Genomic DNA, 24780 nt, shown 5'->3' with positions numbered 1-24780 from the left:
TTTGATAAGGTTCCTAATAAATTAATGACTGACAACTCTAACTGAAGTGTGGCAACCAGAAATAATACATTTTGATTTTTTTTAAATAATTGACAAAAATGTAGTTCTTCATAATACTAAAAGCAAATTACATGCATGAAATAATTAGTCTTAGATATAATATGCATGTCTGTGTTTGTTTCTATCAATTTTACTTATTTATTACCTTCCTTTCGACTTTACGTTGACTACTAGGGTGACAAAGGAGCAATGGGAATGCCTGGAAGAATGGTGAGTTTGTATTAAAAAATCTAAAACATCATGTCTTACATTATATGATACCTAATAACAATTTAAAGGAAATACTAAATCAAAAAACAAGCGTGGTGCTTGTACTGAACAAATAATCATAATGGCTCTAATCAAAAAAGAGAGGGACATTAAATTAATAGTCTGTTTGTGTTAATATAGTGTAACAGACCTGTGGTACAATATTGAATGTTGTATCACTATTAACATTTGTGACAATATATAGGACCTGGCATATTACCTTATCACAACTCAGGGGACCCCTGTTTTACTCTAAGTTTGTTTCTCTAAGGTATTTGGAGTTCCTCATGCAACAAATGATCAGACTTACTGGTGACACTAAATCGCTCAGATTGCTCACAATGTTAATTAGTTCAGTTCACCTCTACGCTTTTTTTATAATTTGCATTTCCAAATACAAGCCCAGGATTTTGCAATGGACTGTCTTTCCCATTTTTTAAGACGTTACTGCTGGGGTAGGTTCCATCCTCCTGACCTTGTCCAGATAAAGCCTAATGGTGAAATAGATGGATGTAAAATATAAAGCAGACTTAATACCGCTCAGGATAGTATCACTTTGTGTTAAGTGTTAAAGGAATTGTATCATATCTTATAATCCATTAAGAGTTAACACAAATATTTTCAGGCTTCATTTTTTATCTATTATGCTAGGTTTGCAGTTCTATAAAGCAGCAATTACGTTAGGATTTTGGTGGTTGCAGTTTTGAAAGTGTTTTCCTGCAAAGTGTAGCTTAGCAATGGCTTTTGCAAGCATATTCTTTAGTTATTTTACTGAAATTACTAAATTACATATCAATATTGTCTACTACTGACTAGTGTATGCACAATATAAGACTAAATTTGATTTTAAACTAATTGTAAATGAACATTTACATTCATTTTAATGAAGTGTTTAAAAGAGAAGATCAAAACCCACATCAGGTAATTTTATAGCATGACAAGTTCATGTCATCTGGTACTTTCTTCTCCCAGTTGTTTTTTTCATTTCCTTCATTAGCTCCCCCATCAATGATGACACCATGTGCTGGGTCGCTCACTGTCTTTCTGGCCAATGTGGTTCTCCTCCTCTCCATTCTGGATGGGTATAGGCTTCTCACTCGTGCAGCAGCATTGTTGTATTGGGGTTGTTCAAAAGAAAATTTTGTAAAACAGTTTTCTACAAGCAGACATCCAGAAATTGTACCAACTGCGCCACTTGTGGATGGTAGGGGGCACTCCAGCTCCCCAACACCCAACACAACCAGGCACAGACACAACTTAAAGGGCACAAAGAGTCTTTATGGGAAACTCTTTAAACCAGATACAAATATGCAAAAGCACAATATCACAACTCTTTTCTTCCTTTTCTCACTGGTCACAGCCTCTTCTTCTCCTCTGATAAGCTTTGTCCACCTCCTCCCAACTCTGGCCCTCTGATGCGACGTAGGTAGTTCCTTTTATTCTAGCCACCCCGGAAACCGCATAACATAGGAACTCCCCAATCCTGCAGCTCCCTCTGGCGGCCCCCTAGGGTCCCAACAGGGCTGTCACCCGAGACTAGAATACCCGGCATGCTCTGAGGGGCACCCACGTGGAGATCCGAGCCTGGGCTCCCTGCCATTTAGCATCCTGGTGGAATCAAAGCCCTGTGTAAGCTGTCTCCCCCATCCTTCCATCCTAAGGGTATCCCAGCTGGATAAGGATGCTGACTGGCCTCACAAAGGTTTATTTAAAAATTATGCAGCACAATGTTTGATGTAGGCATCTAAAATGGAATCTTCTTGTTATCAGTATTACATCTCAAATCTGCCATCTACATGGCCATCGGCGATTGCTATTAAGCTAATCTTTGAAAAATTAACTTTATATGTGCTAAAAAGATGGATCTTGAAGTTACATTCCAATAAAAGCTTTTTACGGTTAAAAGTAAATAATGTTTGACATATTGTGTTTGTGTTTGGCAACACACTCAACAAAAAACTTTAATTGAAAATAGAATAAAGACAACATATCAAATGCTGAAACTGAGAAGTTTTATTATTTTAAAAACAAAAACATCATCATTTTAAATTTGTGTTGTGTTAAAGTTATGTAATACCTAAAAAAACAACACCTGGTTGAACATCACTCATCTAAGGAGGCTAATAAGCAACATGTCGGTAACACGAGTGGGTATAAAAACGGCAAAGTGTGTCAGAAGTAAAGATTCACCACTCGGGCAAATACTGCAACAACTTAAAAAAAAATGTGCCTCAATGTAAAATTGAGAAGAATTTAGGGATTTCATCATCTACGGTACATAATATCATTAAAAGATTCAGAGAATCTGGAGAAATCTCTGTACACAAGAGACAAGGCTGAAAACCAGTATTGGATGGCTGTCATCTTCAGGCCTTCAGGCGGCACTGCGTTAAAAACAAACACAATTCTGTAGTGGAAATCACTGTATGGGCTCAGGAACACTTCTGTGTACACACCGTAGTCCGCGAACACAATTTATTGCTACATTCACAAATGCAAGTTAAAACTCTACCATACAAAGAACCATAATAGACACAATCCAGAAACACTGCTGCCTTCTCAGGGTCAGAGCTCATTTAAAATGGACTGAGGCAATTTATAGAGGTTTTGAAGCAACATATGCTGCCACCCAGACAACGTCTTTTTCAGGAAAGGCTTTACTTATTTCAGCAAGACAATACCAAACCACATTCTGCACGTATTACAACATAATGGTTCCTTAGTAAAACAGAGTAGTGATAAACTGACCTGCCAGCAGTTCAGACCTGTCACCCATTGAAAACATTTGGCACATTATGGAATGAAAAATAAAACAAAAAGAGAGACCCGGAACTGTTGAGCAGCTGAAATCCTATATCGGGCAAGAATGGGACAACATTTCACTTTCAAAGCTACAGCAATTGGTCTCCTCTGTTCCCAAATGTTTACAGTGTGTTGTTAAATGAAGATCTGACACAACACAGTGGTAAATATGTCCCTGTCCCAACTTTTTTCAAACACATTGTTGGCATCAAATTCAAATTGAGCGCATTTAATTTGATATGTTGTCTTTGAACAATTTTTCAATTAAATATAGGGTTTACAAGATTTGCAAAGTATTGCATTCTCTTTTTATTTGTATTATCATAGCATTCTAAACTTTTTGGAAATAGGGTTTGTATGTAGCATTCAATCCAAACACAGCTTTTCCAAGCATCTTAAATTATAAGATGAAGGAAACGAATATTCAAACTAATAATCAAAATATCAAAGCATCAAGAAAAGTTCACTTCTTCTTTTCCAATCCAGTTTATTAACCAAAATTTTGTGTAAGCCAGGCTTAAAATTAAATATTTCTCAAACTTGGTACAACAAAGTCAAAATCAAGTAACCATTTAAAATGTAATAACGGTGATATGAAATATAGAAAATACATTAAAAAGAGATGGTGTAACATTTTAAATTAAAGTAACCATATAAAATATATATAAAGTAATATGAAATATAGACTATAAATTAAAAAGAGCAATGAAAGATACTTTAAAAACCATCTGGCAGTCGGTATTATAGCATATGAATAGCTGAAGTGTTGTAGTACTGGAAAAAATAAAATAATTTACTAGCTCACGTATATATATTTAATACTTCTATACATTTTACCAATCTATTGAAAACATGGCTTTATATTTTTTAAAAGCAGAGGCCGGCATTAGTTTAGCCTCAAGAGATTTCATGTCCTTTTTCGTGATTATGACAGTTGGTTATATGGAGCAACTGTCAAATTGGATTTTTTAAACCTTTTCCACCATTTTATTGTGAACTGTGTAAGCATTCTCAAGCAGTGAGGCTGCTTCAAAGGTGGCTGTAATGTGCAATTTGTTTCCTCTAGACATTGAAAAGTTGAAAAACCCCAAGTTTGCCATCATCAGTCCTGGTGATCATAATGGACCATACGAAAGCCAACATTTGACATGTCACTTTAGGGAAAGCAAGCAATGATTAAGTAGTACCATAATAGAAGCGTTGAAAATTATGAAAAGAGTTCAGAGGGTAAATACCAAAAGTAAAGTTCTTCAAACAAATTGGTTGAAGAAAGATTTTTCACAAGAAATATGTCTTCACACTATGGATGTACAGAAGCTAATGTGGCATCTTTAGGTACGTCTGTAATTTGTTAGGTAAGTAGTTAAATGGCCTAATTTTGTTAAAACATTTCTTAGGTTGTTAGGTTCTTACAGGGAATCCATTTTTATTCAAAAGACTTAATCCTACTAGAATATTATAATTGCTGAATTGTAATCAATTTGAAATGCTCTTCAATAAAATCTGAGTAACTCTGGGGGCCTAACTGGGGCCCCATGCTAATATACAGTATACAGTGCCATTAAAATGCATGTGTGCCCTTTCTGATTTCCTCTGTTATTGCAACTTTCTCGACACTGAATGGTTCAGATCTTCAACCAAAATCTAATATTACATAAAGGATACCTGAGTGAAAAAAATAACGTTCTTTTCTCTCTCTCATTTATTTCATACTTTGTTTGTGACCATGTAAACTATAGTACGTGACAAACAGCTTACAAAGTGTACAAGTAAGACCTGACATAACAGGCACTGTGAATTCTCCAGCCCTCCAAGGCTGTTTTATTTAGGATAAATGGTTTCTGCCTTTCTGAATTCAGCAAACCATAATAATTATTCACTGCAAACCAGTTAAGTAATCTCCACAGATGTATTAACCTAGACAGTTTAGAGACCTAAGCCAATTTATAAATATGCAAGCAATTCATTACATTAAAATGTTTTAATATTACATTTTTAGCTTTGATAGCATCACAAATGGCCGTGTTTTTTGGGGTCAAGTGAAGGTGACCCTAATAGCAGATTATGGCATGAAGTACATAAAAAAAGAAGAGCTTGATAGTTCAAAATTATTGCACAGCTCTTAAAAAACTGTGGGGGTTTGACTTCCTATATAAATGAGCCGCACAAGGAGCTGTGCATTTTGAATGTTATAAAAATATTTTTCTGTCACCACTTGTGCAAATATTTAAAATGTGGTCCATGTGTGACCTTTGTGCTGACAATCAACACGTTCAAAACAGAACTTGAATAATTTACACTGTACTTGTAGCTATTTTGGAAAATGTCAAAATCACATACATGAGTTTTACTCTGAAACTGTTGCTTAAATCTGTCTTGCAAATGCCATGTGCTAAGTTTTAAGTTTACTCTGGAGCTGTTGCTAAAAATTATACACTTATGCTCACTATTTAACCTGTTTTTAAAAATATCAACAGTACTTCTTGGATACTAGAGTGCAGTGGAACAATTCAGATCAGCATAATTTTACTATAACATGCAAAGAGCTATGGCAAAAAGCACCATACGGATTGGGGGTTCAATTGTGTCTTTTTAAACACTGCTATCTGTACAGGAGTTCTGCCCAAATCAAATAATCCATATTTGGTAGACTTGTAATTTACATTCTGTCGTTCACATTATTTGCATATTCACATTATTTACTGTAAAATTTTAAAATTTAATGGCACATGATTGTATCATGTCAAGTGTTTTATTAATATATAAAGGAGATATTGATACAGTTGTGATACAGTCTAACACAAAATCTTGCTTTATATATGAACTAGAAAAACAAATTTTATTCTGTGCAGAATTGCTAAATTTGACATGTTTTAGGTAAAACGAAATTTTGTTATGTTTACCAGTTTATGCACAATACACTTAAAAATAGGTTCTTAAAAACAAATCTTATTTGACACATGTGCAGTCTGCTTTGAAGTTAGCCTGAAAAAATATACATGCTAATGCATACTGTATAATTAAATGTCCATGTTAACAAATTAATAGCTATTGATTGAAAATGGGAATTGGTATTTATTTTTAACTAGCTGTGTAAGCCCGTGCTGTAAAAAGTCCGGGCTTGGGTCCTGAAAATTATTGATATCGTCATAAAAAAATTGAAATGTAGAGATGTCAGGTAATTGAAAGGAACTACTCTGGGCATCTCTCTCCTAGGAGGTTTTGTTTTGCCGATTTGCTTGCATTATTTTTGCATTAGCGTCTAAGTGAGTGTCTTTCTTTGGAGGTTTCGTTTTGCCGACGTGCTGGCCTCGCCTGCATATACTCGGGGGTGGAGCCCTTACCCCAACTCCACTTCTGGGCCGGACAGACACATACACATCTATGTGTAGATGTTTATATACAAGACTGCAAGTACGAATTCAGTCTGTTAAATATGTTATCCATCCATCCATTTTCCAACCCGCTGAATCCGAACACAGGGTCACGGGGGTCTGCCGGAGCCAATCCCAGCCAACACAGGGCACAAGGCAGGAACCAATCCTGGGCAGGGTGCCAACCCACCGCAGGACACACACAAACACACCCACACACCAAGCACACACTAGGGCCAATTTAGAATCGCCAATCCACCTAACCTGCATGTCTTTTGGACTGTGGGAGGAAACCGGAGCACCCGGAGGAAACCCACGCAGACACGGGGAGAACATGCAAACTCCACGCAGGGCGGACCCGGGAAGCGAACCCAGGTCCCCAGATCTCCCAACTGCGAGGCAGCAGCGCTACCCACTGCGCCACCGTGCCGCCTAAATATGTTATCATGCCATTTATTTAAACCAGTGCAGTTGGGCAGCAGTTAGCTCTGTTACCTCACAGCTCCAAGGACCTGTGTATAGTTATCAGCCTGGTCACTGTCTGAGTGGACTTTGCACATTTTCAACAAGTCTGTGTGGGTTTCTTGGGATATTCCGTCTTTCCTTTCACATTCAAAACGTTATGCACGTTAGATTATTTGGCATCTCTAAAGTGGCATGGAATAGTTGAGTTGGTCTATGCAGCAGTGCCCTATGACTGATGCCCTATCAAGAGATGGTTCCTGCCATGTGCTTGATAAAGACAGGGTAGACTTTCTTTTGACTGTGTAGTGAAATAAGTAGGATCAGAAAATTGGTAGAGGAGTGGATGGCCATTTAAACCAAAGGAAAATAAAGTGGTTTCACAAGTTGTTTAAGTATACAACATATGATTAATGAAATATTTCCATAATGTAGATGACTTCATGCACAAAGTACATTACTTTGCTCAGAGTTATTGCTATTGTTGTCTAATGCCATGTTTTCTGTTCCTTTGAATAATTGTACAAGTTCTTCAAAGAGTCATGTTAAGCAGACCTGCCCTTGTCAGCAGAATAATTGGGAGAGTGCTACAGGGCACTATTTCTTCCTTAACCAAAATCTCAAAATAATGATAGTTGCTATTAAGATGTTTGGCAAATGACAAAGAGAAATAAACAATTTAAATTAATTTTGAAGGAATATTGGATAGAAAACAGCAGTCCTTCACACTGGAAAATTAAAGACACTGCCTAGACAGCCACATGAGAGAATCACAGCCCAACCATTGAATCAGAAATGAAAGTTTAGAGAGTCAACCTTTCCAGAACACTGGTCACTGGCTGCCCAACGTCCCAACCAAAGAGCTGGCTCCCTTTCTTACGGTTATTAGATAGCCCATTAACCTGGGACAGAGAAAGCTAAAGAAGGACCAGGGGCCTCATGTATGAACGGTGCGTACGTACAAAAATGTTGCGTAAGCCCGTTTCCACGCTCAAATAGTGATCTATAAAACCTAAACTTGGCGTAAAGCCACGCACATTTTTATGGTAGCTCAAACCCTGACATACGTAAGTTCTCCACTCAGTTTTGCAAACTGGTGGCACCCAGCGTTAAAGCAGCGCTACTGTGCCAGTGTGGTTTCCCTTTCTTTTTCAGATCCACATCCCTGACGCGGCTTTATAAATACACTGAAATTAACCGCATATTGTTTATTAGTTTAAGGAGTCTGATTGTAATTAACCAGTAACAATATAATGGTCCATGGAATGGCCAAACTATCCAAATACCATAGCTGCTTTAGCGTTGTTACTCTCACTGTACCACTCAGAGCAGCTGATCGGAAAGAGAATTATCAGTATACAGAATCAAGCACATGCTGCCTCAGCCATGCTGCCTATTGAACTGCTCTCATCCAACAAATGCTTCAGAGCCTTTCCTGTACGGATCTCACGGTTCAGAAACAGTTTCATCCCAAGAACTATAAACGCACTCAATCAGTCCATCAAGTGCTCCTTATAGAACTGTTTCTACTTACAAGTACAATTACCTCACTGTAAACTTGCGATACAGTTTATAATATTGAACAACCTGCGCCACTTTATAAAGTGCGTATTTACATATGTTGATGATATCATTTTTATAAAGTGCGTATTTACATATGTTGATGATATCATTTTTAAGATGAAATGCAACAAAATATATTTATTACATTATACAGATAAAATGTTAACGTCATTTAAATAATCTATATTGTTAATAATTAAACATTTGAGGACACGTTGTCGCAGTGCTAGCGACGAGCTGGTGCCCCCGATTATTCCTGCCTCGCGCTGTATCTTGCTGGGGCTGGCGCAACACTGCGGAAAGACAGATGGATAAAATAATTAAACATGTACTACGAAGATATTTCAATGTTCCTTAATAGTTTTGAAAAATCTGCGTTCTAAGCTTACAGATAGCTAACATCTATTACAGAGCTGATTGTGTGGCGATTGGTTACTTGGGAAAGAAAAGGAAGGACAGGAATTATTACATTTGAAGAGACAGTACTACTGCAATAAATTATTTCATCGAAGGTCGCACATGGAGCAGCAAGCATCTTGCGGGAGGCAGGAACAATCTGTGGACAAGGCGCCTGCTCGTCACTATCACTGCACCACTGTGTTCCCATGTTAATAACATGCTTTAACTCCTATCATCATGAAAATTATATCACGTATACATCTCACTATTTTAATTATTCAGAGAGCTGTAATATTACAAATGTAATGGATTCTGTGTCCTGTCGGAGGAAGAGAAAGCCGTTTAAGAAGCAGGTAGTGCACATAGAAGATCAAATACAAAAACAAAGTATTTAATGTGCTACTTTAGTTACGATGGGATTTGAGAAACTAGTAAATTAAACGATTTTAAGATGAAGTTTATGATGTTCTGCTTTAATGACAAAATAAACTATGTGATTAAAGTGGAAATTTCCCACTGTGTGCCTATTTTTTTTTTCTCTGTACCCTAATAAGCTTTCATATGACACTCAGACGGTGGGCTACAACTCGCCTTTTCACAGCGACTTTGATATCTGACCACTTCTTTTTTTATTTTGGGCACTGTGTGACTTTGTGAACTTGAACTTTCAAGTTTCTCCGACACTATATGTCACTCGAACAACTTCCTTTGTGTGATTACATCACTGTTTAAACCAAAAAATAGTAAGTTTTTCCTTGCCTCCATTGGTATTTGCTGAAATTCTTCTATTTTCCCTCGTGCTTTTGCCATTGTTTTTTCACAGAAGGCCGACCTTAAGGGCTATTTGTATTGATTTGCATATTGAAAGAAGCATAATTCTGGGAGGAGTTGGGGGCGGGACAGCAGGCGCGTGCATGTGTGTTACTTTTCACTCTAACTGGGATTTATGTAACGGAAGAATGTGGAAGTTGGCCTTCACACAGATGTATGCATCTAGATTATTTTGTGCATAAGCACATTTCCGCTTTTGTTCTTATGCCATGTTTTAGTGTGAATTCTATGCACAGCGTTATACATGAGGCCCCAGTTGATAAAAACATGATTTCCAGAAAGTGACAGAAAGGTATTTACAAACCTTCAAAGGAGAGTGCAGTGGAATCCAAGGGAAAAGATCTTTACCTAAAACAGTAAGAGAAAGAAAAGAGATGTGTAGGAGACAGAAATATATGAAGTTAGAAAGAAATGTCAGCAGAGAGGGTTGCAAAAAGTACAGGGGCATAGAGCAGGGGTGGGCAGATTCAGTCCTGGAGGGCCGCAGTGGTTGCAGGTTTTTGTTCCAACCCAGTTGCTTAATTAAAAAACAATCCTTGTCAATTATTTAATTGCATGGCTTGCTAGTGCTTTAACTCTGCCATGTCAAGTCACTCTCATATCCTAGATTTATTTTCCTTTCTAAGGATATCATCCAAATGATTTGAAGTCTAAAACAGATGAGTAATTCTCAGTGCTTCACTTTTTTCTCTTCACTTTCCTTCCAAGTATTTAATTAAACCAAATAGTGCATGAGAAATACTCACAGGTGTAAATGAAAACAAGCTAAATGGAGAAATGCTGGTCTCTTTTGTCATTTGCATGGTATTGCTAATTAGGAGCAATTAAAAACCAAGCATACAGCTGTTTAAGACTAAAATAAGCAATAAGAAGTTCAAATCTTAATGAGCGAGACAACTAAAGTGGAGCTGAAGTGTTACTTGAGCAATAAGGGCTTCTTATTAAACAACTGGGTTGGAGCAAAAACCTGCAGCCACTGCGGCCCTCCAGGACTGAATGTGCCCACCCCTGGCATAGAGGAACAGTCCCAAGACATGGAAGTATGGTTGAGTGGCCAGTCCTAAGGAAAATTTAGCGTGTTTTAAGATTCTTTATGGACTACTTACAAAATTACATCATCTGAACAATGCAAAACGACACCTAGAGGGTACAGATAATGACAAAAAATATGGGGAAAAGAGAAAAAAATATCTTTAACCACAACTGTTTAAATGTCTAAGTGTCTATAATATACTGCATTATTGCATCTTACAAAAATAATAACATTTTAATTACACATCCATCAAAATGATATAATATTGACAATGTGACCTAAAACAATAAAAATGTTATACTTTTAGGGTACAGGTAGTTGAGTTACATGAGCATTTCCGAAATTTTCACTATGAATGAAGAAAATTGCTTATTGTGTTTAAGTGATCTACTAAAATTATAAGTGATACAAAAATATACACTGTGTAAAAGATGAGACTGACAATGATAAAGAGTTGGGGGGCCACCTTGCTGACCCCATATAATTGGATGATTCATAAATAAAGAAAACACGCAAGGAATGTAGAGCAGTCTTTCAAGACTGAAGTTCTATATGTGAACTAAGCAAGATGCCTGATTTCCAGGTTATGAGGTCAAGTGGCAGGAAGGGGAGGGTCCAGGTGGACAGACACAGAAGTGACATCAACAATGGAATTACTGTTAATCTTCCATTCTGTAGAGGGAGGGAAAGTGAAGACATTAGTACATCCTATTCGCATGCATGTGACAACTGTTATTCACAGATTATATATCACATACAAAATATGGCACATCAGTAAAGTCTCTAAACTCGTCCATCCATCCCCCCAACCACTCAGTTCAATAGTGGATCAGAGAGGGTCAGAGCCATCCCCAGCAGGAAAAGTCTGGATAGCAAATGGTGCTCACACACCCACTGATACTGGAGAAATGAATCCACCATTTAACCTAATTTGAATGTTATTGGGAGGAAACATGAATGTCCACAAAAAACACACATATGGGAAGTTCATGCTTCAGACATACAATGACCAAGATAAGAATTCATTCCAAGTTCCTGGACCTGTGAGACTGCAGCAATAACCACTCTGCCATCTCACTTCATTCTTAGGGATGAAATGCAATAATTTTACTCATCTGCCTCTTTAAATTTAAATGAAATTTCTGTTGAGATGTTTCTTTATTCTTCATGCATATCTAGTCTCTCCACTATTGTCATGAATATGTTTCAACATTAAGCTGATTGTTGATATTTAATTTAAATCTCTGCAAAATCTTTGTATGTAGAATCCATAACGTTCATTGCACTGAATTGAAATATGTGCCTCAATGCAATACAATTTAGACATGGGGAACTACAGTATATACAGATTAAGGAAATTAATTTTACTTAATTTGTTCAGAACATTTATTTTATCATTGGGAGGTTCTGGATTTAAAACCTTAACAAACTGTAATCGTTAAAAAGCATATTATATTTAAAATTATGTTTTCTGGGCTTGTGCCCTTTTCTCTCTCCCTTCTATCTATCTATCCATTCATCCATCCATCCATTCCCCAACCCAGAGGCCAGAGCTTATCCTGGTACGTTGGACACAAGGCAAGAATCAACCTTGGTCACACAATGATCTTTATAATTAATGTTCTTGGTGTCATCCTAAAACACGGGGTGAGGGAGTTTCTTTAGGAAATATTTCAAAGATCTTCTTGATTTCTTACAAGGAAATTGTAATTTTACATGTTTTCATAATATTAGTATATTTGCTTTTTTAAAACTTACAATGATTTATAATTTTTCATTTGAAAATCATTCATGTGTGCAACTCTAAAACTGATTCCAATAAAATGTGCTATTTGTGACTTCTAATTTTATAAATAAATCAAAAAATGCACACACCCCTCGCGTTTTTCAGTCTTGTCAGACTCCATGTTCCATTCTTCCATCCGTTTTCATTTTTCTGCTTTATCTGGATGTTTTGGTCATAATTCGGTTGCAAAATGTGTACAAAAAATACTGTACAATTAAAAGTACAGTAGCTATACATGACAATATCCAGTATCCACAATGGACCTTTCGCATTCATATTCAACATATGATTCAGTAGTTTGTTGGGATCAGAAGTGTGATATTGGTCTTTTTTACAGATTTTTCAAATGTGTCTCCCGATGTGTGACACTAATGCAGTTTTTGTGTCTCTTTCCTTCAACCTTTTGCACGTGACTGTACCTGCTTTGACTGATCCAGGGCTTACAGGGCAAGCCTGGTGATAAGGTGAGTCCGGTAGACTACAATTCACTACATTGCATATATTGAAGGTCATTAAAAAAAACAAAACAAAAACAAGAACCTTGCCTTTAGAAATTCAGGAATACTTTCTTTTATTTATTGAATTAGTTCTCTTAATATAACACAGTAATATTGAACAAGCAGCAAACTTTTAAAGTAATTTCATTAAGGATATTGTGGATGAGTGGTCATAGGAAACAACAGTAAAAGTTGTGTAAAAATGCAATTTTATACCAAAAGCGATCTTTCCCCATCAAACAATGGAATGCTGCTGAAAAAATAGTTTCTTAAAGTTTCTGTTAATTTAAAGCTTTGTATGGACAGCTTAGCAAGTCATACCTAGACATACAGTATATTATTTTTACATTTATCTTCATTTTGCTTCTTAATGTTAATACACATGCAAGAATCTGCATGCAAGGAATGGAGGCAAAACCCATGGAGACATAAGGAGGACTATAGATAGAAAATGACCAGGATGCTAAATTCATGAAGCAGCAGTGCTAACTTCTGCACCGCCATGCCTACAATATATACACTACATTATACATGTTCAATTGTTTTTGAGGCACTTTACAGGAAGCAGCCCCTTTTCTCTAAAGAGATTAAATACAGCTGTCAAGTGCTAAAATGTGCATAATTTTTAGACACTGACTTTTGGTTATCTGAGCACTCAAAGCTGTATATATAAAACAACTGACTTAACAGTAAAAATAAGAAAAGCATAAATTTCAGTTAAAAGAAAACATTTGTATAACATGTTCTACATTGGAAATTCTTTCAATCCTAACTCAAACCAATACCATTTAATTTACAATGTACCTGAAACTAAAGGTTAAGAGCAAACAGAGGGGTTAAATTAGTGTTTTAAGTTATTTTTTATATTTTTTTCCAAATTAGAAGTTGTTGCATTTTATTCTAATTATGTTTTTGACCATTTTTTGAGCAGTGGAATATTGATGCAGCAATTAGCTAGTGTTGCTTAATTTTTCTAGACTCCCAGGTTCAAATCCCATCAGAGTCACTATGCCTGTGAAGTCTGCACTTTCTTCTTTTACCTAAAAGAGTTTTCCAAATCTGCTTTGTTTTCCTTCAAACATCCCAAAGACATGAAAGTTAGGTCGAGTGGTATTTTCAAACTGACCTCATTTCCAGTGCTTGTATTCAAATCCTCTGTGAGACAATTTAACCTCAAGTAACCGTCTGTTGAAATAGAAGTATTATTATTATAAGATTATTATAAAATATCAATATTATAATATAGCTGTTGCTCACAATTTTGTGATATACTGATTAACCGCAAAACCTATGTTATAGGCATGTTTCTTGCTATATATACAGTTAGGTCAATAAATATTTGGACAGACAACTTTTTTCTAATTTTGGTTCTGTACATTACCACAATGAATTTTAAATGAAACAACTCAGATGCAGTTGAATTGCAGACTTTCAGCTTTAATTCAGTGGGGTGAACAAAACGATTGCATAAAAATGTGAGGCAACTAAGTATTTTTTTAACACAATCCCTTCATTTCAGGGGCTCAAAAGTAATTGGACAATTGACTCAATGGCTATATCATGGGCAGGTGTGGGCAAGTCCACCATTATGTCATTATCAATTAAGCAGATAAAAGGCCTGGAGTTGATATGAGGTGTGGTACTTGCATGTGGAAGATTTTGCTGTGAACAGACAACATGCGGTCAAAGTCAGAGTTCTCCTTGCAGGTGAAAGAAGCCATCCTTAAGCTGCACAAACAGAAAAAACCCATCCGAGAAATTGCTACAATATTACGAGTGGCAAAATCTACAGTTTGGTACATCCTGAGAAAGAAAGCAAGCACTGGTAAACTCAGCAACGCAAAAAGACATGGACGTCCACGGAAGACAACAGTGATAGATGATCGCAGAATCATTACCATGGTGAAGAGAAACCCCTTCACAACAGCCAACCAAGTGAACAACACTCTCCAGGGGGTAGGCGTATGGATATCCAAGTCTACCATAAAGAGAAGACTGCATGAAAGTAAATACAGAGGGTGCACTGCAAGGTGCAAGCCACTCATAAGCCTCAAGAATAGAAAGGCTAGATTGGACTTTGCTAAAGAACATCTAAAAAAGCCAGCACAGTTCTGGAAAAACATTCTTTGGACAGATGAAACCAAGATCAACCTCTACCAGAATGATGGCAAGAAAAAAGTATGGAGAAGGCGTGGAACAGCTCATTATCCAAAGCATACCACATCATCTGTAAAACACGGTGGAGGCAGTGTGATGGCTTGGGCGTGCATGGCTGCCAGTGGCACTGGGACACTAGTGTTTATTGATGATGTGACATAGGACAGAAGCAGCCGAATGAATTCTGAGGTGTTCAGAGACATACTGTCTGCTCAAATCCAGCTAAATGCAGTCAAATTGATTGGGCGGCGTTTCATGATACTGATGGACAATGACCCACAACATACAGCCAAAGCAACCCAGGAGTTTATTAAAGCAAAGAAGTGGAAAATTCTTGAATGGCCAAGTCAGTCACCTGATCTTAACCCAATTGAGCATGCATTTCACTTGTTGAAGACTAAACTTCAGACACAAAGGCCCACAAACAAACAGCAACTGAAAGCCGCTGCAGTAAAGGTCTGGCAGAGCATTAAAAAGGAGGAAACCCAGCATCTGGTGATGTCCATGAGTTCAAGACTTCAGGCTGTCATTGCCAGCAAAGGGTTTTCAACCAAGTATTAGAAATGAACATTTTATTTCCACTTATTTAATTTGTCCAATTACTTTTGAGCCCCTGAAATGAAGGGATTGTGTTAAAAAAATGCTTTAGTTGTCTCACATTTTTATGCAATCGTTTTGTTCACCCCACTGAATTAAAGCTGAAAGTCTGCACTTCAACTGCATCTGAGTTGTTTCATTTAAAATTCATTGTGGTAATGTACAGAACCAAAATTAGAAAAAAGTTGTCTCTGTCCAAATATTTATGGACCTAACTGTATTTTTATCTTTGCCTTTTCTTGTGAGGCTAAAACATGTTTCCACTTAAATTTTTATGTTAGCATTAGTTCTGAAAAGTATGAAGGCCAAGTTATTTAGGAGTCACTTTTATGAGATGTCAATGATTCTTTGTGCATTCATAAACATATTTTGCATGTGTACACCCAGTATGTAGAAACGTCTATCAAAATTTCCAAAATAAAAGTTAATGTTTCAGTCTTCCAGGAGTTTTCATCCTAATGAAATGTAGAAAGAACCATCAGTAAGCGGTGGGAGGGGGGTGTAAATGGGCAAAGCAGGCATAGAAGAGTTCCACAGATATGTGACTCTCTGCTTTTCCCAGATCAAATAGCATCACTTACAAGTTTCACATAGATTCAATGCATTTTTTTTAGTATGTGTGGATGTAAATCTTGCTGGTTGTCAATCACTACATTCAAAATGATAGATCAATCAGGTTGTCAAGGACCATTCAAGTATTGAATGGGAATCTTCAAGAAATAAAGAAAAGAGAGTGAAAAATACAATAGTAAAATCAGCTGGAAAAAGATTAACATGACCTTAGCTGTATTGAAAGTGGAATAAATAACATGCTTCTTAGGAGTACTGACTAGTCAAAAAAAATTCTGTTACAGTGAACGGGAACACTACAACAGCAACAACATTTGTTTATATAGCACATTTTCATACAAATAATGTAGCTCAAAGTGCTTTACATGATGAAGAAAGAGAAAAAAAAGGTCCAATGGCCAGGGAGGACAGAAAAAACAAAAAACTCCAGATGGATGGAGAAAGAACAAAATCTGCATAAAATAGTCCTCTGTAGGCATTCTACCTAACATAAATGACCTCAATCAGTCCTCATGGTATTCAGGGTTCTCATGGAAGGACTTGATGATGACAGGCACATGGACTTCTGGTCTTTAATCCATCAGTGTAGGGACATCACGGTGCTTTGATTAGATGGTGGTGGCGCAGATCGCCACCACAGAAAACCAGAAACGGAACAGAAGAGAAAGTAGGGGTTTGGAGCCACCATGAATAATAATGATAATTAATTGAATATACAGAATATCAGGATTAAACTAAAATGAAGCTATGAGAAAGCCCTGTTAAAGTTAACTATGAAAGAGACAGCAGGCGAATGCTGTACATAAATTGATATCCCTGGCAGAATAAAATTTTTGTTCAGACCTGATGACGTATTGTATAAGTAGATTTAAGGCTTTAGACGATATATACCTTAGCAAAATGACAAAAGGCAAAAAAAAGCCATATGAATTATTCTTTTGCCACAGCTTTTCCAGACAACCAATGCTACTATGTCTAGTTTAACTCACTCTGCAGCTAGACCTGCGATTGTAGTGGATAACTGAATAAAAAACCAAGATGTAATGAACAGAATTGTGTTATTACCCACGATTAGTAGAATTATTGCCTCTTACAGACTCAATTTATTTTTATAAATGTAATCATTTAATACTTGGATGCTAAATAGGGGAACCTTAGTTAATATTCTTATTTATCATGGTGCCAGAGAATTTTATATTTTGGTTGGACATGAAAATAAGAATTCTAGTATCCTCTGCACAAATGAAAATACAATTATTACTAGTACTAGTACTACTTACTGCTCCTCACATGACTAGCTAGCATTCAGCAAAATGCCATTGATTAAACATGTGCATAACTAGCTAACCATTCATATCACATAAAAAATACTATTGGTAAATGTACAGAGTACCCAACAGATAGTGTATATGTTAAGCTACATCCTTACTACAGATCTAATTAAGTAATTTCATAAGCACTTTTTAAATCAGCAGTGTAGCCTATTTCATAGCATATCACTAAGTAATTAAGAATTAAGGCTTTATTCTGACCAACAAACTATATATATTAATATATGTATTAATGTGTATATACTGTATATATGTATACTGTATATATATATATATATATATATATATATATATATATATATATATTGTGGCAAAGGCGCTTTTTTGGCACCGACCCAACACAGACTGACACCAGAGGCACAGGTAAAATCAACAAACAGATTTTATTTTTTCTTCACCTGTGGGGCATGTCTTCCCCGTAATCCCCACAGGCACAACACATTGTCCCAAAAACACCACCAAAGAAAAACACCCAAACCACACTTCTTTTCCTCCACTCCTCCCAGGGCTGCTTTGTCCTCCTCCTCCCGACTCTGGCACCCTGAGTAGTGGCTGCAGGCTCTTCTTATAGCCCACCCGGAAGTGCTTCAGGTGAGAATTAGAATAATTAGGCTGCACTTCAGACAGGATCGTTAAGTCCTTGCAGCTTCCCCTGGCAGTGGCCACGGAACCCAACAGGGATAAGCTCCAAAGTCCCATGCTTGTGGCCCCGATGCATCCCAGGGGCCTGCCACCAAGTGTTCCGGGAGACGTAGCGTGGATCCCATGGCTACTCCCCTGGATCCAGTGTTTAAGGGGTCTTGGCCGTCCGCCACAATACCGCAATATATATATATATATGTGTGTGTGTGTGTATTTCTTTTAAGTAATTACAGGGCAGGCTAATTGTACTTAAAGCAAAACACAACTTGCAGTTTGCCCAGGCAGCACAACTGACAGACTTGCTAAAACACTAACCATGATCAGAATGTCCTCCAAAGGCTAACAGTGTCACTTGTTTCAATATCCTGCAGGTGACATGTAGTTTTGTGTACTTGGTAATCAAAGACCATAAAGAATGTAAGGAAAACACCATTTTCACTTTATAGATGAGGCAATAAGCAGTACCTTAAAAGGGGGTGCAGTATGAAGCATCCTGATGTTCTCCTGTAATGAATGTAGCCAAGTGATTGTAGAGCACCGTGTTTCCTTTGGCATCACTACAAATGACAGACAGTCTTTGTTAATAAAGTCAAGCAGGAGAAGCATGTGAGCAAAACCTCACTGAAGATTATGACATCTTGGGCAGAGGAAAAAAGCTAAAGTAAAGCTCATATTATTAAGATTCACAGAAAATTAAAAGTATTGAAACAATTAATTTTTGGATTATTCTGGAAAGTAACAACGTGAAGGATTCTTTGTTATTTGTCTTTTTTGAAAGACTTTTACAGAAAGCAAGGCTGAAAAGATAATTAAAATAAGACTGTAAAATGAAAATACATCATGTAGATGTGAAACAAATTCTGCAATAGTTTAACAGCTGTGTTGTAAATCCCTCTACCATCACACAGAGTTTCAGCTTTTTTTCCACAGGTAAAGAGAGTGTTATTATGTTTGGGATGTGATATAAAAAAGTGAAAAATGGATGAGGCATCCCACTGAAAGTGAGGGATTTAAGACCTGAGTAAGGAAGGCTCAGAGTGACTCTGGGTGTGTTACTGTGATCCTGCTGTTGTTTAGAACTTTGATTTACCTTTTGCTTTTCCCTCCTCTCTGCTTGTATGTGTTAAGAAAACCTCAATTTTTGTGCCCTTGGCACCGTTCTGTGTTGCGACGATGCCATAAATGTCTCCCTTTGGTTTCATAACATAATTTATAACATTAGTCAGTGCCAGTAGTGCTTTATGAAGTATGTAATAATTAAATATTTAAGCAAAAAAGTAAAAATATAACAAAGGGAACAATGGTTAGTTTAGAAGATGACACAATAGACATGCGGTGGGCTGGCGCCCTGCCCGGGGTTCGTTCCTGCTTTGCGCCCTGTGCTGGCTGGGATTGGTCCAGCAGACCCCCGTGACCCTGTGTTAGGACATAGCGGGTTGGACAGTGACTGACAGACTGAACAGTAGAAAGGTAAAGAGATTGCAGTAAATGCCCTATCTATGATTTACTGTATTACTCAGAATGTGAGTACTCACACTTCCCCTGCTGAAGTTCTAATGTATAATGTATGTATAATTCTGTATTTGAATTATTTGCAGAACTTCAAACAGGCTTAGTTTTATTAGGGAAATTCCAGTGAACAGCCTACCAGACACTTTTTTTTTGAGAAAGTAAAAGAGCTTCATTGTTTCAGGGAAAATGAAAGATGATTAACAAGTGACCTAATGAAGTCTTTAAAATTACGAAGGAGGATAAATAAACTTGATGTCAATTGCCTTATTAAAATAAGGTCTACAAACAGACAAATGGGGTAAACCGGATGCTGAATAAAAGTACACTTTGCAAATCTTTACAAGGAAAACAGTTTCCAGAAGTGTTAATGTATGGAAGCAGTTAGTAGTGTGGCACAAAGTAGCTCACGGGGGAGTTTAAGTCTCAGTTCAATATTGTTTTTGAAACAGTAAGTGAAAAGAAATTTATGAACTATGTTAGGTGTTTAATCTCAAGTTTCTCACTCATGAAAAATAATTTATTGAAACATGCTGATTAATGTGTGCTCTGCCACAGTAAATATCATTTCTTCAGTGTAGTCAAACCAGCTAATAAAGACAATCAAATATACACAGCTAAAGTCCTTCTAGAAGGTGCCCATTTTGTTTATCTTAGTATTATTTTGTATCACATTAAGTATACTTCTGATTCTTTCCAAAACCAACTTAACTTTTAAACATGAAAATCTGCAGGAATACTTAAAATACTGAGTACTGAAGTCTTTTAAGTAACATTCAATAATAATTATGTGTTACTTAAGAGAAAACTTGGAATTGTAAGCAAGCTATAATTTTTAAGTATATTCACTGTTCATTATCACATGTGCATAAAAAGACATGAAATGTATAGTTATAGAGTACTTGTGTGTCACATTACCAAGAGAGCATAATACTGATGGTCAATGCATATTTTAGACATTTTGAAATGGTTTTCATTAAACGTCATACAAAATGTCTGTTATCATAAAGCATTTTGAAAGTCAGTTCAACACTTGAAAAAAGCAACAGTAATATGCTTGGAGATGTTAATGGGGGTATTTCATGGAAAAAGCCTGCAAATAGCTAGACGCATAGCTGACAAAAGTGGGAAAAATATAACCTTCACAATCCCTGCAGTAAAGCAAGTGGAAGCATGGCATCCAGTAGGTATCTGTTAATTGAGTAGCAGTTAGCACCAAGAGAAGTAATGTCACAAACCATTTGTGTACCCTGTAAAAATCACTATGTTAAACTGCCTTAGCACAGAAGGTTATATAAATTTAACAGTTATAGTCTTTTCTATTTTTCATAAACCTGCAACACCAAACCTCAGGTTAGCTGAATTAAATATGTAGGCCACATCATTCTGGTGCAATTCCAAATAATCCAGCAGCATACAAGGAGCAATAGTTCACTTTTCAAGTATGGGTGCATACATCTATAGCATATCAATACTATATATCAGCTCAGCTTGTCTTGAGTTTGATTACAATTTGCAATGTAGAAGCAGGATGATCAAAAATTTTTTGAAGTTTATTTGTAAACTGAGACATTTCTCTTTTCATTACATTCCCTCTAAAAGCAAGATTTTTTTTCCCTTGTCCATTAAATGGAAAGAATTGTACTTAAATATTAAAGTGCATTTTAAAAAGTGTCTTAGCCGGAAAAAGATACAGGAAAGATGACATTTAGGACATTTATCATCTAGCTGATTCCAAAGACAAGGTCAAAAAACATGGCTGAAAGTCCAAATGTCAGAGATCTAATACTCAACAGAATTTACAATAAACAAAGTAAAAACCATGAATGTTCAAAATGAATGGCCAGGAACTGTAGGAAATCCTCTGCATTAATAAGGGCGGAGGGCAATTCTTGGCGGACCACCTGCAAAACACATGGAATATACAACATCAAAAACAAAGAATAATACTCACAAGCAACTTAGATCAAAGAATCAAAAATAAAAGAGACATAAAATATGAATCTGAACCCAAACAGTGAAGGAACCCTGGCAATCAGGAAGTGCACAGCGCTGACCTTTATACTACCAAGGTAATGATGTCACGCGTTTCACATGCTTCACTCCCCACTCCCACTCCCACTCCCCACTCCCACTCCCACTCCCATTCATCCTGTCTAGTAACAGTATAGTAACCGTCAAGAAACTAGCCAAAATAGCAGTGCCCATAAGGAATACAAGGTGGTGGTGCATGAGAATATGTTAAAAACATATTGAAACATAAAATGAGTATAACCAATAGGTCCCTTGGCCTATAAAACCCCTAAAACAAATCATTTTTAGAGGCCAAATAACTGTTGGAAAAAAATGTAAATGATAAGCCAGATCATGATAGTAATTTTGTTTTACTTTTAAACAGCTGCATTAACTGTTTGAACTGTTTCTTCTTTTCTTAACCAGCTGTAATTATTAATGACATACAAAAAAGAAAATAGCCAGCATTCCACCATCTCACTTGGTCCATTGGTGTGTGTTCATCCTGAGGTATATATTTTAATAAAATACTTGGGGGAAAAAATAGAAAAGAAAAATAATAAAAGGACTAAGAAATGCCAATCTGCTTCCAGCCACAAATCATGGTGGTTGTATCTTTGGAAAGGGCAAATCTGCAATATAAGAATGACCTGGCACCGCAGAATGAAACCACTAACAAGCTGTAAAATTAGATAAGTTATGTTATTGGCAAGGGTTAACTTTTAATTAAGTGGTCCTAGGGGGTAGCAGTGACTGTTGATACTTGTAACATTTATCTTCAACATTTTATTTAACTCATTTGTTTAATTTCCAAATCCTTAATTGCTTCTTAAAGGTTCAAAAAGCTATATTTTCTGTTTTTGATTGCTTCTTACTTTGGTAACCAGCTATCAGTCAATAATACGATGCAAAAGACAGGAGGCAGCAATTCACCATCTTCAATAGTCCTGCTTGCACTTGTGTGTGTTCAGCATGAAGTATCTGTATTCATAAAATATTTGTAATTAAAAACAAGATAAAAAATTAAAGTACTTCGAACTGCTAATCTGTAAATCATTTGAATAATATTCTAGGAATATAAAAATTTACAATGTAAGAATGACATGATGTAGCAAAATGAAAGCCATAAAAATAGCAAGGATTGACTTCTGAGTAAGAAGTTGGGTTGGAACAACAACTCACAGCCACCGTGGCCCTCCAGAACTGACTGAACTTGAAGAGCCCTGCAATGGACCGGTCTTTGGATACTCATTAGCGGCCACTAGTGGCCATGTTTTGCTGTTGTTTGAACTCATAAACAGAAACAACTTCTATGCTGAAACTGATACTCTTGTGTTCTGCAACAGCCAGCTATTAATTCAAATCACATTTTTTACAATTTTGATACTTCCCTTGCTTATGACAGCTGATATTGGAGGGGTTTGGTTATTCAGAACACAAGCAAAGAAGTTTAAGAGGCTAAGAGAAAATGTGTCTTTAGAAGAGAAGAACCAGTATATCTGTGCCTTTTTACACCAACAGCCTTGAAGTCCTGACTGTTCCGTAAAATTTTTTGTTCTCTCATATTCAGAATCAAATGAAGTTTCTTATACTATATATATAGTATACGATATATATATATTGTTTTTGAATATTACCTGTGTTCTTGGACTATTCCTAAAAGAGGCATAGCAGACACACTTTTGTGTTCCTCCATATTTGCAAATAATATTTTTCATAGTTGATCATTTTTCATCAATGCAGAATTAATATACTATAGTCATTTTCATTACCTGCAATGCATGTGGTAATAGCTTGCTTTTAAATTACAGTCTACTTTAAAATTCTCTTAAAGTACTAACTTATTAATCATTGCATTTATCTGATTTTATAAACACAGAGATATGTGGTTTAAATGGGCATCTTCATGATACAGGCACTTGATTGCTGCTTCTTCCTTCAGAGCAGTTTTGCTCCTATGATCAGGCAGTATTTTTAAAATACTAATTGATTTGTACTGAATTGTTTTGGATATGAAATGATATATTTGTGTGGGTCTTTATTAACTTGCAAAATTCTGAGGTGTCATAACATGTAGTATCTAGCTATTTGCTTGGTGTTTGCCCAAGAAGAGAGCTGCATGCCTGTAAGCTGGAGTCAAGAATTTAAGCTGATTAAACTGGTATAACTAGGTCTCCCAAAATATTTGGTCAAAAAAGAACTGCATTTACTTGGTCTTCTGCTGTACTTCTCATTACACATTGTAGCCCAACAGGATATACAGTGATAAGTATCTATTACTTCCCAAATAGGCCCCAGTCCTAACCATGTTATTTGGGCTTTAAGTACAACGCAACTGGCATTTTGATGTCAATGGTTTTTATAATAAGCATAACCTCTTTGGTATTCCTTAACAGTAAGTGCTATATAAGCTTGTTTACTTTTTTTAATTGTAAACCTCTAGCATGCATTGTGTCATGCACATGATCAAAATTGTTCATAATTGTTAGCTGAAGTTACATTATTCCATCTTATATCATTTTCTTTTATAGGGGACACCTGGGGAACCTGGAATGTCCATTATTGGGCCACGAGGACCTCCCGTATGTAATTTTATATTTATAATATACTGTAACTCTTCTTGCATTTGCAGTCTGGAAAAGATATGACGAGGAAAGAGTAATCTTTATTTTACACAATTCATTCTTGGATATTCTCTCCATGAGTAATATTACATACTAGCCAACCCGCAGCGTAGCATACGCTGCATAATTATGTATTGATGGGTGAACACTTCCTGAATGACACAGTTGTCCAAATGGGGTGGGTTTGAGGATACCACTGTGAGTGAATGAAAAGATGGACCTCTGGAGAGAGCAACATACAACTGTCCGTGACTGAAAACTGGTTTTGGCAGATACATGCA

The 24780-nt window shown here is 36.5% G+C and overlaps 1 protein-coding gene across 1 annotated transcript in view; it reads left to right on the top strand.

The window, feature by feature from the left end:
* The window catches only part of LOC114646246 (collagen, type XIII, alpha 1), a 172348-nt gene that overhangs the window by 31075 nt on the left and 116493 nt on the right, over window positions 1-24780 (top strand). The window contains exons 2-4 of the mRNA XM_051922711.1: window positions 235-270; window positions 12997-13023; window positions 24407-24457. Coding sequence (XP_051778671.1) covers window positions 250-270; window positions 12997-13023; window positions 24407-24457 — 99 coding nt within the window. The 5' untranslated portion in view covers window positions 235-249. The remainder of the gene's footprint in view (window positions 1-234; window positions 271-12996; window positions 13024-24406; window positions 24458-24780) is intronic.

This window comes from Erpetoichthys calabaricus, chromosome 2, assembly GCF_900747795.2.
Source record: "Erpetoichthys calabaricus chromosome 2, fErpCal1.3, whole genome shotgun sequence".
NCBI classification, from domain to species: Eukaryota; Metazoa; Chordata; class Cladistia; order Polypteriformes; family Polypteridae; genus Erpetoichthys; species Erpetoichthys calabaricus.
This window is presented reverse-complemented; position numbering and strand designations above follow the sequence as displayed.